At 38.6% G+C, this 12,971-nt stretch overlaps 1 protein-coding gene across 1 annotated transcript in view; it reads left to right on the top strand.

Annotated features, from left to right (window-relative positions):
* Nucleotides 1-12,971, top strand: part of LOC135475785 (ubiquitin carboxyl-terminal hydrolase 48-like) — a 56,280-nt gene that overhangs the window by 17,360 nt on the left and 25,949 nt on the right. The window contains 10 exon segments of the mRNA XM_064755725.1: nt 1,641-1,806; nt 2,963-3,083; nt 4,035-4,094; nt 6,392-6,479; nt 7,044-7,113; nt 8,322-8,379; nt 8,745-8,869; nt 10,090-10,198; nt 10,752-10,885; nt 12,628-12,710. Of these exon segments, the coding sequence (XP_064611795.1) occupies nt 1,673-1,806; nt 2,963-3,083; nt 4,035-4,094; nt 6,392-6,479; nt 7,044-7,113; nt 8,322-8,379; nt 8,745-8,869; nt 10,090-10,198; nt 10,752-10,885; nt 12,628-12,710 (982 nt within the window). The 5' untranslated portion in view covers nt 1,641-1,672.

Genomic DNA, 12,971 nt, shown 5'->3' with positions numbered 1-12,971 from the left:
ACGCATTTAACATAGTAAAATTTGTGTAGATTATAATGAATTACGCCTAGATGTGAACTCTATTCAAGCTCAGACCAGATGCACGACGACCTAAGCTATGTAAAAATAGGTCTCGCCATAGGCGTGTATCTTTTTATAATAACGGTTTCACCATGCATTGTCAATTAATAATTATGGCAATAACATCAATGATAGCAAAATATTATTAATTGTTATTGATATTATTTTCATTTGTACTTTACCCTTATTATTATTATTATTATGCTAATGTCTATCATACCCACTCGGTGGGCTAATCACGCTTTGGGATCTCAGTAGGCCTGCAGACAATGTACAATGTAGCTAGTATTTATTTTTTTAAAAATAAAGCACGGCTTGTTGGGTTAACAATAGTGCTACTGTGTTGATAATGAAACGAAAAAAATGAAAGATGTATATACTGGGTTAAATATAACGAAGTGAGTGAAATAAAAATCGTTAAAACTTTCCACATAAGCGACAGAGCATTGTTGGGGTCAGCAGTCCACTTTCGTTCCTTGTCTTTTTGATGCAGCCTAGGTTAATTCTGTGGCGCCACTGAGTAAGAGCGAATCGAAGTCAAATGTAAGCACTATCTCATAAGTTTGACGCAGTCCTTTTCAGTATTCTCGTATAATAGACACCTGAGTTTAAGGCCGTTTAGGCCTTGTGCTCAGTCACTGAACAAACGGCGACGTTGGATTTCATTTGCAACTAAGGCTGTCAAAAATGACGACGCCAACGACAACAACAACAACATTATACTGATAACTTTCTCAACTTGTCAGAGACGAAGTATGCGCATGGCTGAGTTGTTTACCACCACAAAGTAAGATTTGTTCATGGCAGGAAGTTGTAAAGACAAGGTTGATGCCTTTATTGGTAGCTGACCCACTTCTCAGAGTTTAATTGTGAAAAGGACATGCTTCAATAAATTGACGTCGGTCTGTCAATCTTCTCTCGTCTACCTATAATGTGTAGTCTTCATAACACTCAACAGCCTTAAATAGTTTAGGGGAATAAGTTTGGTAGAGACATAGCTGGAATAGAGAGGTTTATTGAGCATATGGGTAAAAGCATGGGTTTAGCTGAGAGAAAATAGGGTGGGGGGGAGCTCTCAGTGTCTTAGAGACACCTCGTTCTGACAAAATTAATATGGGAGAGAAAGGGAAGATAGGAGAAAATTGGAAATGAAACGGTCTGATTTCAAATTTGGGCTAAACCCATGGGTAGAAGAGCGGGAACTACTGCAACAGTATGTAGCTTATATCCATTCGGTACTGATATTGCATATCTGTTACTCTCTTGATAGGCAATTTGCAAGATACAAATCACAATACAGCCGGATTCTAGTTGAATGCCTTATTCCCATCTTGGAAGCACGATCTGAAAATGGTGGTCCAATCATGGTTGAATCTTGTTTGATTTTCCGTATATTACATGTATTATGACTGTTACCATCGTGGGTATATGATTGCTTTATGATTTTATGAGATTAAACACAAACACAATCTGCAGGTATTTGGAGTTACACATTGATGAGCTGATATTTTGATTCTATTTGCACCTCTGAGGTTGGTATATATAAAGCCATATAACAATGCATTTTAATTCCATTACAGACTGCAACAAATGACCTAAAACACTGTAAAAAATGCCAGCCAAACTGAGTTTGGATAAGCAGGCCTGGCTCTGGGCAGAGACCACTCAACCTGAAAACATATCTGAGGAGAATGTCCTGATAGCATACAGACTTCACCTGAAGAAGTGTGCCCCGGGGGCTTGTAGGTGGGTGAGAAGTGCTGTGGAGAGGAAGCACCAAACCTGGTTTTTTGCCAATGGTCAGAAGCCTATCAGAACCCTGCGGATGGTCTTGGGTCGTATAAGCCAAATATGTTTGAGTACCAGTATGGTGTAAAAAAAAAATCAGAAAAATAAATAAATCAATGCTTATTCCAACAGATTATGACGAGATGTTTTAAAGTGCTTTCATCACCTGTTTGTGTAGAAGGCTGCCCTGAAAAGTAGCCAGATAGCTGATAGATGGGATCCTCTTGGGATGTATGTGGGAAGGTCTGTCAGCAACCTGTGGATGTTCAAGGGTTTCCCCCTGGGTTCTACCTGGTTTCCTCCCACCGTAATGTTGGCGGCCGTCATATATTTTGAAATATTCTTGAGTATGGCATAAAACACCAATCAAATAAATAAATAAATTAATTGAAGTAAAATAGGAACTTTGGCCAAAGTAGGTATTGACCTGTTGAATTTTTCACAAAAGTAGCAGGTAGTCAGTAACCACCTTCTAGGGAGCTGTCCTCGATTAAACCGCCTCTTTTTGATTTAGTATTATTTTATTTGATGCCTAAGGAAGGAATATTTCTGCTATACCATTGCAAGCTAAGGAAAGAAATTTTTATGTTTATTCTGTACAGACCCAGTGTGCATGTATTTTCTCACTACTCCATTAAAATGACGTCGTAATGTTTTTAGAATGGATATTTTCACTCATTGGACAAAGCCAAATATTTAAGATTGTATGTCTTTTTAACAATCGTTGAAGTTTGTTGTAGGCCTCTGTGGCCTGGTGCTTAGCATGTTAGCACAAAACAATGACCCAAGAGCCTTTCACGAATGCGGTCGCCGTGAGTCTAGCTGATGCTGGCTTCCTCTCGTCATACAAAGGGAAGGCCTGCTGCAACCTGTAGGTGGTCATGGGTTTTCCCCGGGCTCTGCCTGGTTTCCTCCCACCATAATGCTGGCTCTCATCGTATACTGGAAATATTCTTGAGTACGACGTAAAGACTCTAATCAGTTAAAATAAATAACTCTGGACACTTCACATGTAGACCCATAGGCAGATGTACGAGAAATTGTGATTAAACGTGTAGTGGTCTTATCGGTTTGGAGAATCATATTTTGTCAGATGTTGCTTCTCTTATTTCAGGCGTAACTGTAAAGGGAGCCCATATTGTCTGAATGGACTGGGTGAAAAGCTGTGGTTAGGAGAGATAGATGAAAAACAGTGGCATGACATAGAGGATCCAAACAGTGAAAGAAGGGAAATGGTATGCTGCCTTAGCACATATTTGGCCTGAGGGACATGCAGATATGAGAATAACCCTGTGGCCAAAGCAAATATGGGGGATGGGGGTCATATCAGAATAGTGTCATACAGTCCTTGATGTTTGAGTAATGCAGGCGGGTAAAAAAACAGCCGGTGTAAACAACTAAAAATAAGCCTAAAAGAGATGTTCCAGGATACCATTCTCGTCAATAGTGAATTACAAAGTGCCATTGAAGTCAGGATTTCATGTTTGTCCTAATACCAGATTTGCTCTAAAATCTATTAACAGTTGAATTTTAGTCCAAATTTCATTAATTAATTTTTTGAAATTCCACTCACCAAGTTCGAAAGAGGACATTTTACTTTTTTGTTTGTCAATTAATTAACCATAATGTTTGATCTGAAAAATGATGAAAGCTAATACTAACATAGCTCTCGCATACAACCCAATAGCATTAACAGGTGAGGATTTTAGATCCAGCTTATGTAGGCTGTTTTCTAATGCATATTAATTGTTGGGTTGATGTTATTTTTCCTAAATTTCAGTTTATATGCAAGCGATGGCAGATGTGAAAGATTGCTTGTCAGTCAAACTACATGTACAAAGATTGCTTTTACATGGGTGATCCAATAAATCAATGTACATAAATCTAATTAAAGTCAAATCTTGTTAGCTGTAGTGACTTGTTACATAATACATGTAGGTATTTACATGTAGAAACTATCAGGTCAGTGTACTTAGAGTGAGTCGGCTCCGACTTAAAGAATACATGAAACACTTGCTTTTTTTATTTCTTAAGGCGAAGTATACGCTGTGAACTACATATCGTACAGTACAAAGGAGGTGCTTAGCTTTTTCTTGGGACATAAAATTTAGTGGAGACCTATTGAATATTAGCTGTGCACTGTGCGATGTGCAGGTTCATTTCTTGTTTCATCTTAAATTTTGCAGGGTTCATTTGTCGGGTTGAAGAACTTGGGGGCTACTTGCTATGTTAACACATATTTACAGGTAAGGATATATAAGAGAAAAATAATACACCTGCCTTTCATGTTTAGCATTAAGGCGTAGCTCACGTCCTACCCCGAGCAACAGCGTTGGTGCCCAATAACAGGGAAAGCCATGTTAAACAACATGTTAGGGGTGTTTATCTTGAAAAATACTGCATGTATTGAGCTCGGTTTTGCACACATGTAGGGCACAATAACACGAGGTTGACGTTCAATCATTGATTCACTGTGTGCATATTAAAGACCATAAATTACAAGATTCATGACTTAGTGCATTGTGTAAAACGTAATTTTAAGGGTGGTATCTCCAAATGTACTGCCTGTATTAACCTGATATTTTACATTCATGGAATGGCGTAAAATACAAATCAAATAAATCAAATAAATAGACATTCCTGTTCAAAAGTGGGAAGTTAAATTACCAAATTCACTTCAGTAATTTATATGTACAAGCATATATTAAGCTGAAGTCTTGCATTCGTGTCTACTTCAGATGAAATACCAAATTTAAGTTGAGATTTGTATTACTTTAGCTTTGGGTTCAAACCCAGCTTTGGGCGGGTATTTGTGATTCCCACTCTCTCAATATTTTGTAGCCTGAATGCCACATGCAAGAATGTCTGTCAGTAACTTGCTGAAGTTCAGTGGTTTTCCCAAGGCACTCAGGTTTCCTCTATTCATGACTGACTGGCATTATTTTGGTGAAAACTTCTTGAGTACGTGTATATCAAATAAATAAACATGGTATGCCAACTGCTCATTACATTACAGGTGTAATCAATATCTCCTATCGAAAGCAATGGGGAACTTGTAAAACTTCTTCCCGTCTGTATCAAGGAGGTCCAAAGCTGTGAACTCACTTGTTCTTTCCTTTATTATGTCACAATTATCAGTGTACATGTGCTCATAAAACACATATCAAGTACACATGCACTGCAACATCACAGAAGAAAATGATTTCTTCGGACCCGTTGTGTAGCTCCTTCTCGAGTCTCCCATTGTTGTGCTCATTTTCACTGTTAGTTGTCCTGTCAAAGCCTCACTGTTCTTCTATAAGTGTTCAGGATTGTGGTACGAATTTCGGCTGTATACCCGCCAAAGTTTACCAGCTCAATTGTTGAGATATTAGAGGAGGTGATATTAAAATTGCATGTACATGTATGCAATAACCAATATTGCATTGGGGCTGCCGTGCTCAAGAAGCTAAACGTGCCAGCGCGGCACAATGACCCAGGAGCCTTCCACCAATGTGGTCGCTGTTAGTTCAAGTCCAGCTCATGCTGGCTTCCTCTCCAGGCCTGTGGGAAAGTCTTCTAGCAACCTGCGGATGGTCGTGGGCTTCCCCCTGGCTATGCCTGGTTTCTTCCCACCATAGTGCTTGCCCCTGTCATATAAGTGAAATATTCTTGAGTACGGTGTAAAACACCAATGTAATCAATAAATTCAAATCGTCACCGTACAACGGTGAAGTTTTATGATGCTGTTTAAAGTGTTTAAATGCATCGGACATCTGAATGTCAGACGTGCTGTCTTCAAAAATACTGGCAACATGTATATGGTGTGTAGACCAATGGAATAGGGGAGTTTCGAGTTGGAACTCTTTTGTCGTTAAAGGTTAAAACAGTCTTACTGTGTCATGTGACTTGTGAAAAGTGTTAGGCAACCTTTGTTGACATTAATTTACTGATCACCTGTCTGTTGCAGAGGCACAAATGACACTTCTTTGCTTTAGTCACATGATACAATTAGACTTTTTTTACCTTTATTGAAAGAAGAGCTCGACCTCAAAACTTCCCCGTAGTTGAGACATATTGGGGGACAGGGTTCTCAAGTGGCATGAGTGATATTAAATTCTAGTGATATACTGAAATGATGATAATAGCTGTACTTATACTTACCAAATCATGTAGCTGTCCCATATATTGTCTGTGTAAGGGCGCTGTTTCTAGAGCTGACATCTCTCCACACTTTATGAACTTGGCAGGTGATAAGCCAGGGAAGGGATTTGCAGGTTTGCGTGTAATTTTGCAGCGTAATTTGCAGGTTTAAGATCAGCCATAATGCAATCATATCATGTGCCATTGCCCAAGCTTTGTTAATTACTGAAGTAAATTTAATAGAGGAAAATTATTATTGTGAATCTATTCATGCAGGTCCTGTCATTCTAAAACAAAAATGATTTGAAACCAAAGCTCTGTGGATTTGTGGATCTCAGATTAACATTACATTCAGTATATGTTGAAACAGTTTTACACTTCCATTCGATTGGTTGATGCCTGTTGGTTTCTGTTTTCTTAGTTGTGGTTTCAAAATCCTGAGGTGAGACGAGCAATGTACATGTGGAGAGAACCCTTGGAGTACCAGACAGAAAACGATACAAATCAAGGTACACTGACACTAGCGGTTTTTGACATTTACACAACTAATCTGAATGAAATTCAGATGTTGTTTATCCAAAAGCAATTTCGCAGATAAACTCTATTGATCATCCTCACCCTAGATTTGTCAGTTGGAAACAGTTCACTGTAATTCTTCAACCTTTTTGCATGTTTGCAAAGCGTTTATTCAAGCATATTCTGAAGGCATTTTTCTGTGTCAACTGATAAAATTATACTTTTGAAATGTGCACTAATAGCGCTGAAAGTTGTTCTTTTATATGCAAAAAGGTTGATCAGTGAGGGTAAATGTTAAAACTAACATTAAAACTCGCAAAATCAATAGCAAACTTAGACTGAAACTTGACTCCAACCAAGTAAGGTTAATAACCTAAAATTTTGCTCGTCTCATTTTGCCTGAATCTGAGAGTTTTTTTGATCTTTGAATGGTGTTTTTAAGTCTGTATGGAAGATGAAGTGATATTCTACTGGAAAACTCTTCAGTTATTATATTATTGACATTTAAATTGGAAATACCTGTACCTTACATGCCTATGTACTCTCCTGTCTTACAGAATGGTCACCTACCTCCATTTGTGGTCAGCTCCAGCTAATGTTTGCACTCCTTGAGTTCAGCAACAGAAGGTTGGTAGTATAATGTACGAGTTATTGTATGTAAACATAGCTTTGTCGCTTTTTGTGGTACATGCACTTATCACTTGTTTGATAGATGTGATTGATTGGTGTTTTACGCCGTACTCAAGAATATTTCACTTATACGATGGCTGCCAGCATTATGGTGGGAGGGAAAGAGGCAGATACCTGGGAAAACCCACGACCATCCGCAGGTTGCTGACAGACTGTCTGAGGTATGGCTGGGGGGGACTTGAACTCACAGCTACTGCATTCGTGAGAGGCTCCTGGGTCATTACGCTGCGCTAGCACGCTAACCAACTGAGACATTCATGAGAGGCTCCTGGGTCATTGCAATTCGCTAAAGTGCTAACCACCTCTTTTTTTATAGAGAATCCTGCTCACTCATATCGTCAGTAGAGAAGCTCCATACATATGTAGTGCTTCCTCTCCGGTCGTGAGTGGGAGGGTCAGCCAGCAACCTGCGGATGATCGCTGGTTTGCCCCGAGCTCTGCCTGGTTTCCTCCCACCATAATATAAGTGTAAAAGTGAAATATTCTTGATTATGGCATAAAACACCCAATCAAATAAATAAATAAATATATGAGGCCACTTTCTCCAATCTAAGCTGATCTTTGTTGCATGTGTTTGAAGTAAACTTGTTTGTCCCGGAAAATCTCCGGCTGAAGTAAAAAGAAGACAACACTAGACCAAATGTATACATGCATAGATAAAGTATTCCACAGGGAATTCAAAAAGCATAGCTTCTTATTTTTGTGTTTATCTCATTATCAAGATATGACAATCCAAAATGATCAAAATTTGTGAAAATTGAGCCACCACATTATCAGTTCTTTGTAATCAGTTGCATGTTATTTTTATAAACCCAGAACGCATCTGTTCCCACTAATGTCATCCGAACCCTGTGTTGCCCTTTAACCGTTTGGGCCGGGGCGGGGGGGGGGGGGGGGAGGGATTTACAAATGATGCTATATAGTGTTTACAGCACATCCCATGGCCTCATAAGAATTCCTGATTAAAAGTTGATTTATATAGTTACCATTCACATTATAAAAAATAACTACCCTGTGACCTAAATAACTCAGTTTTACACTATCTGGTTATTAAAGAGGCCACTGGCTGTTAGTCAGTTTACGTTCTTCATAATGTTCATACATGTATACAGTAACATAAGCAATTTAAACTTTGATGTTTTTAGGTATATAGATCCCACCTCCTTCATCCAGTGTCTGGGTTTGAATGCAGCAGAACAACAGGTAGGCATCTTAGGGTGACCTCTTTTAAAAAGGTGTGCGCAGAGAAACGACTTGTGTCAAAAAAGTGGATTTTTAGTGGCAGATAAATGTCATAATAAATTGTATTTGATACTGAAACATTTCTTGTCTTGGATATCATCATACTTTCATAATAGGCATGAAAACACTTTTCCAAGAGCAAGTGAGCACTGGCATGGAGGTCCTCAAACAGGATGCCCAAGAGCGCTCTAAACTGTTAGTGTCTATAATAGAAGACTTGGGTGATGCTGTGCCATTATACATATAAGCAGAGCAGTGGGTACTGACATATTTTATATCATTTAACCAGTCGCACAATCATAAAATGTTTCTTGGTTGTTTCACAGGATGCCCAGGAGTTCTCTAAACTGTTTTTGTCTGTGTTAGAAGACTCGCTGTCCCAGCACGATAATCCTGAAGTGAAGCACCTGATTCAGGAACAATTCTGTGGAGAGTACGCCTACCTGACCAGGTGAGTAACATGCTGGTTTGACCAGCTGGAGAATCTAGTGGAGCTAATAGCACCCAGGATCAAACCTGTGCCAGATCATTCCAAAGACTGCTCACTTGACACCAGCATTGAGAGGTTAGAGCAAGGAAAAAGGACTGGCTGGTATAATGTGACTGGGTAAGGTGTCATGTTTGGTGTCTTTGGCATGATACTTCAGTCTCGGCAGCACTGACAGCATGGACTCACCTAGCTCTGTAGGGCTGTGATTACTTATACTATCACAGCCCTGTCTTGTTCCATAAGCTAACCTTGAACGCCTCTGTTTTACCCTTGCTGGCTTAAGTATACTACTGCTGGGCACCAAACAATTTGCCTGTCCGTAGTCACAGGAGTATGCATTCAAACATGGCGGTTGGAGTTGAAATTTATCCATTTGTCCACTATAGTTTCATGCTTGTGTGGATTTACTTGTGATGACACAATGGAACACCTACCTGGAATTGATAGCTGAGACGACTGTGACTAAGGACAGACAAATTATCTGATGCCCAGCAGTAGTATACTGAAGCGAGCAAGGGAAGTACAGAGGAGTTCAAGGTAAGCTTATGGAAGAAGATTGGGCTGTGATAGTATACGTAACCACAGCCCTACAGAACTAGGACCCATCCAACCACAGGAAGACATGTAATGATGACATCACAGGAAGACATGTAATGATGACATCACAGGAAGACACATAATGATGACATCACAGGAAGACGCCTAAAAATGACACCACAGGAAGACACCAAATGATGACATCACAGGAAGACACGTAATGATGACATCACAGGAATACACCTAAAGATGACATCACTGGAAGACACCAATGAAGACACGTAATGATGACATCACAGGAAGACACCTAAAGATGACATCACAGAAAGACACCTAATGATGACATCACTGAAAAATATTTAAGTACAACATAAACCCCAAAGCATACATATATACATACCTGTACATCTAGATGAATAGAAGTGTTAAACATAAGCGTGCAATGATGAAATACAAAATCATTGATGGAGGAATTTTCACATGGTATATGTTGTTATGTGTTATTTGCACAGTGTACACAAAATGTGTTTATCATTTGGAATTAAGGTTATTTTATATTGTAGGAAGATAAGTAACTTCTTATTGCAACAGTTATTTTCAACATGTGAAACTTGATGTAGTGATAGATGTTTATTTGAATGTAGGTGTAATGCCTGTGGGAGTGTGTCGAAAACTCCTGCCAAGTTCTACGAACTAGACCTAAACATAAAGGGGAACAACTCTGTGGAAAGTTGTATTGAAGAATTTTTGAAGGTAAGTTGCTGTTTGTGTTTCATATATGAATTGTGAATGAAATCCTCAAAGATTTTTGCCATCATTAAAAGAAAATGTCTGATTAAAAATGGTGAGAAAAGTGACCACTGACTAGTAATATACATTTTTCCTGCACTATGTTATCAAAATACATGTCTTGATGTGTACAGATGGAGGTTATTTGGTTTGTGACAAGCTTCAGACGTGGTTCAAAATCCGGTTGAGTTTTAAAAGCCTATGGCTTCAAACTAAGGAATGTTGTTCAGGCCAAGAATAAGTTGGCCCAGTGTCTGTATGTTGTGACTGAATATTTAAACCTGGTGTGTTCAGCATGGCATTCCAGTGAGGCGGCACTATTAATAATAATAGGCAACAATTAATAATAATAATACAACAATACCTATAGAAACCACATCAGGTCCATGAAATCTACCCTCTTGTTTATTATTTATTTATTATTTATTATTTACATTTACTTGCCCTTAATGACAGATGTTAAATTCCTCTGTTTTTATGGAGTTTCAGGATATGGCTTGTGTTTGTTACTTTCCAGGTGGAACATCTGGATGGGGATAACAAGTACATGTGTGGGAAATGTAACCAGAAACAGAATGCTACTCGAGCCATCCGCCTGGAAAAGTTGCCTCGTGTTTTAAACCTTCAGCTTCTACGTTTCGTATTCGACAGGTAAAACTTGTTTTGAAAAGGTTTCTGCTTTATTGCCTTTGAGTTTTTTAATTTCCTGTACAACACTGTAAGTAAATAAATATTACTAGTCTGGTATACATCTGACAAGATATTTTTGGCTTTGGTTTGCTTTACTGTTGGCATTTGCTTGTACAGTCTGAATAACAAGCTTACAATATTGAGGCTTTTGTTTCTAGCAAGAGTGCATTCCGCACGAACAACAAAACAAGGAAATTTGGCCAGTCCACTGTTTTACCCATGTCTACAGTGAATCCTAAACTGGCTTCACAATAAACTTATATTAGTGACAATAACATTGAAAGACAAATGTTTAATTTAAAATGTATCTCCTCCCTTCTTTGAATGTATCTCCTGTGTTGCTGAGCCCCAGGCTACTCTCAGCATGATCGCAGTTAGAGGACATTTGCCAGTTTATTTCTAGCCTAGGCCAGTTAGAGGACATTTGCCTGTTTATTTCTAGCCTAGGCTGGCCTATAACAAAGTCCTCTGTCTCTCCCTGTGGCATTGTTTTTATTGATAAGACCAAGGACCATGCTAGTAGTGGACTACAGATGTAAGCAGTGCATGCAGTTTAACAAATTGAAATTAAAAGTTTCTTAAAAGATGCAGACTGAGTACTGAAGGCTCTATGGAAGTTTCATTTAATTTTAATACAAATCCTGGAAGGCCTATTATTAGTTGCTCCATGATACTTTAGTGGAAAATGTTTACATTTTATATACCCCCTGAATGAATTTTGTAGGGAGTTGCATGTATTCTGGAATAACCTGTCTATCTGTCTCTCTGTCTGTAGACATAATTTTGTTCGTGCATCTCTTCCCAAACTACTGCGCAGAGTTCTATGAAACTGGCGTACATCTGCCTACCATCTGAACTCATGCATGTTTTAGTTTAATGGCAATGAGGTAATTATTTTCATAGTTACTGTTGACTGGCTCGGTGGCCTAATGGTTACAGTGTCTGCTTCGAAGTCAAAAGACCTGGGATCAACCCGGGTCGGGCCATACCAAAGACTTCAAAAGTGGTACTTTTTTCTGCCTTGCTTGGCACCCAGCACTTAGAGGTTAGAGTGACTGTTAAACATGACTGTTTGGCCCGGTGTCAGTGTAATGTTATTGGGTGGGGTGTCATGTCCTCTTCTGTCTTCTGTACACATACCTAATGACTCCTAGTCATCATATGACTGAAAAATCATTAAGTACAATGTTAAATCCCAAGCATTCATAATTACCCTCATTTAGGTCTTTGCATAATAGTGCTTTTTCTTGCATTCAGATGTTGTCCATGCAACTCTTCCTAAAGCACTAAACCTATTTCCATGAAACTTAGCATACATCTTCCTTATAATTTAAACCAGTGCCTGCTTAAGTTTAATTACAATCGAGTAATTATTGTCACAATTACTCTTGTTTAGATACTTAGTGCAGTAATTGATTTGCATTGCTACATTTCTCCACTCAAACTGGATGTACCAGTAGTGCGAGCAATGCAAACCCTGAATGGCCCATGAAACAGTGTATATTCCACATCCTTCATGCTGTATGTACACAATATATAATACAAATATTGCTGATGTGATGTTAAGTCATAATCATATACAGTATTCATTCATACAGTGTGGTGTAGAATACTAAACAAACACATAAATCTGATGACATATATGCATTTTTAGAGGTAATTAGGTTTTTAGGTTGTAAAAAATACTTTCCTTTTTTTTGCAGAAACACTGGCCACAAAAAGAAGTTGAACAGTTTTGTACAGTTTGCAGAGCTGCTGGATATCAGTAAATATGTAGATAAGCCAGGTAGGTGTTGTAGCCCTCAAGCTTTGGCTGGACTGTTCTATGTTAGACATCTCACCAAAGCACTGAAAGCCTGGTTTCCTCCCACCATTATACTGGCCGCTGTCATATACCTAAATTCCTCAACCTTTTCGCATATAAAAGAGCAACATTTTCAGTGCAATTTATGTACTTTTTAAATTTGATTTTGTAGACAATAGTCTACCTAGTCTGTTCTATTTAGCCAATATTCATGTCATTGTAACGAGCGTACACTTTCTCTTT

Source organism: Liolophura sinensis, chromosome 9 (assembly GCF_032854445.1).
Source record: "Liolophura sinensis isolate JHLJ2023 chromosome 9, CUHK_Ljap_v2, whole genome shotgun sequence".
Classification (NCBI taxonomy): domain Eukaryota; kingdom Metazoa; phylum Mollusca; class Polyplacophora; order Chitonida; family Chitonidae; genus Liolophura; species Liolophura sinensis.
This window is presented reverse-complemented; position numbering and strand designations above follow the sequence as displayed.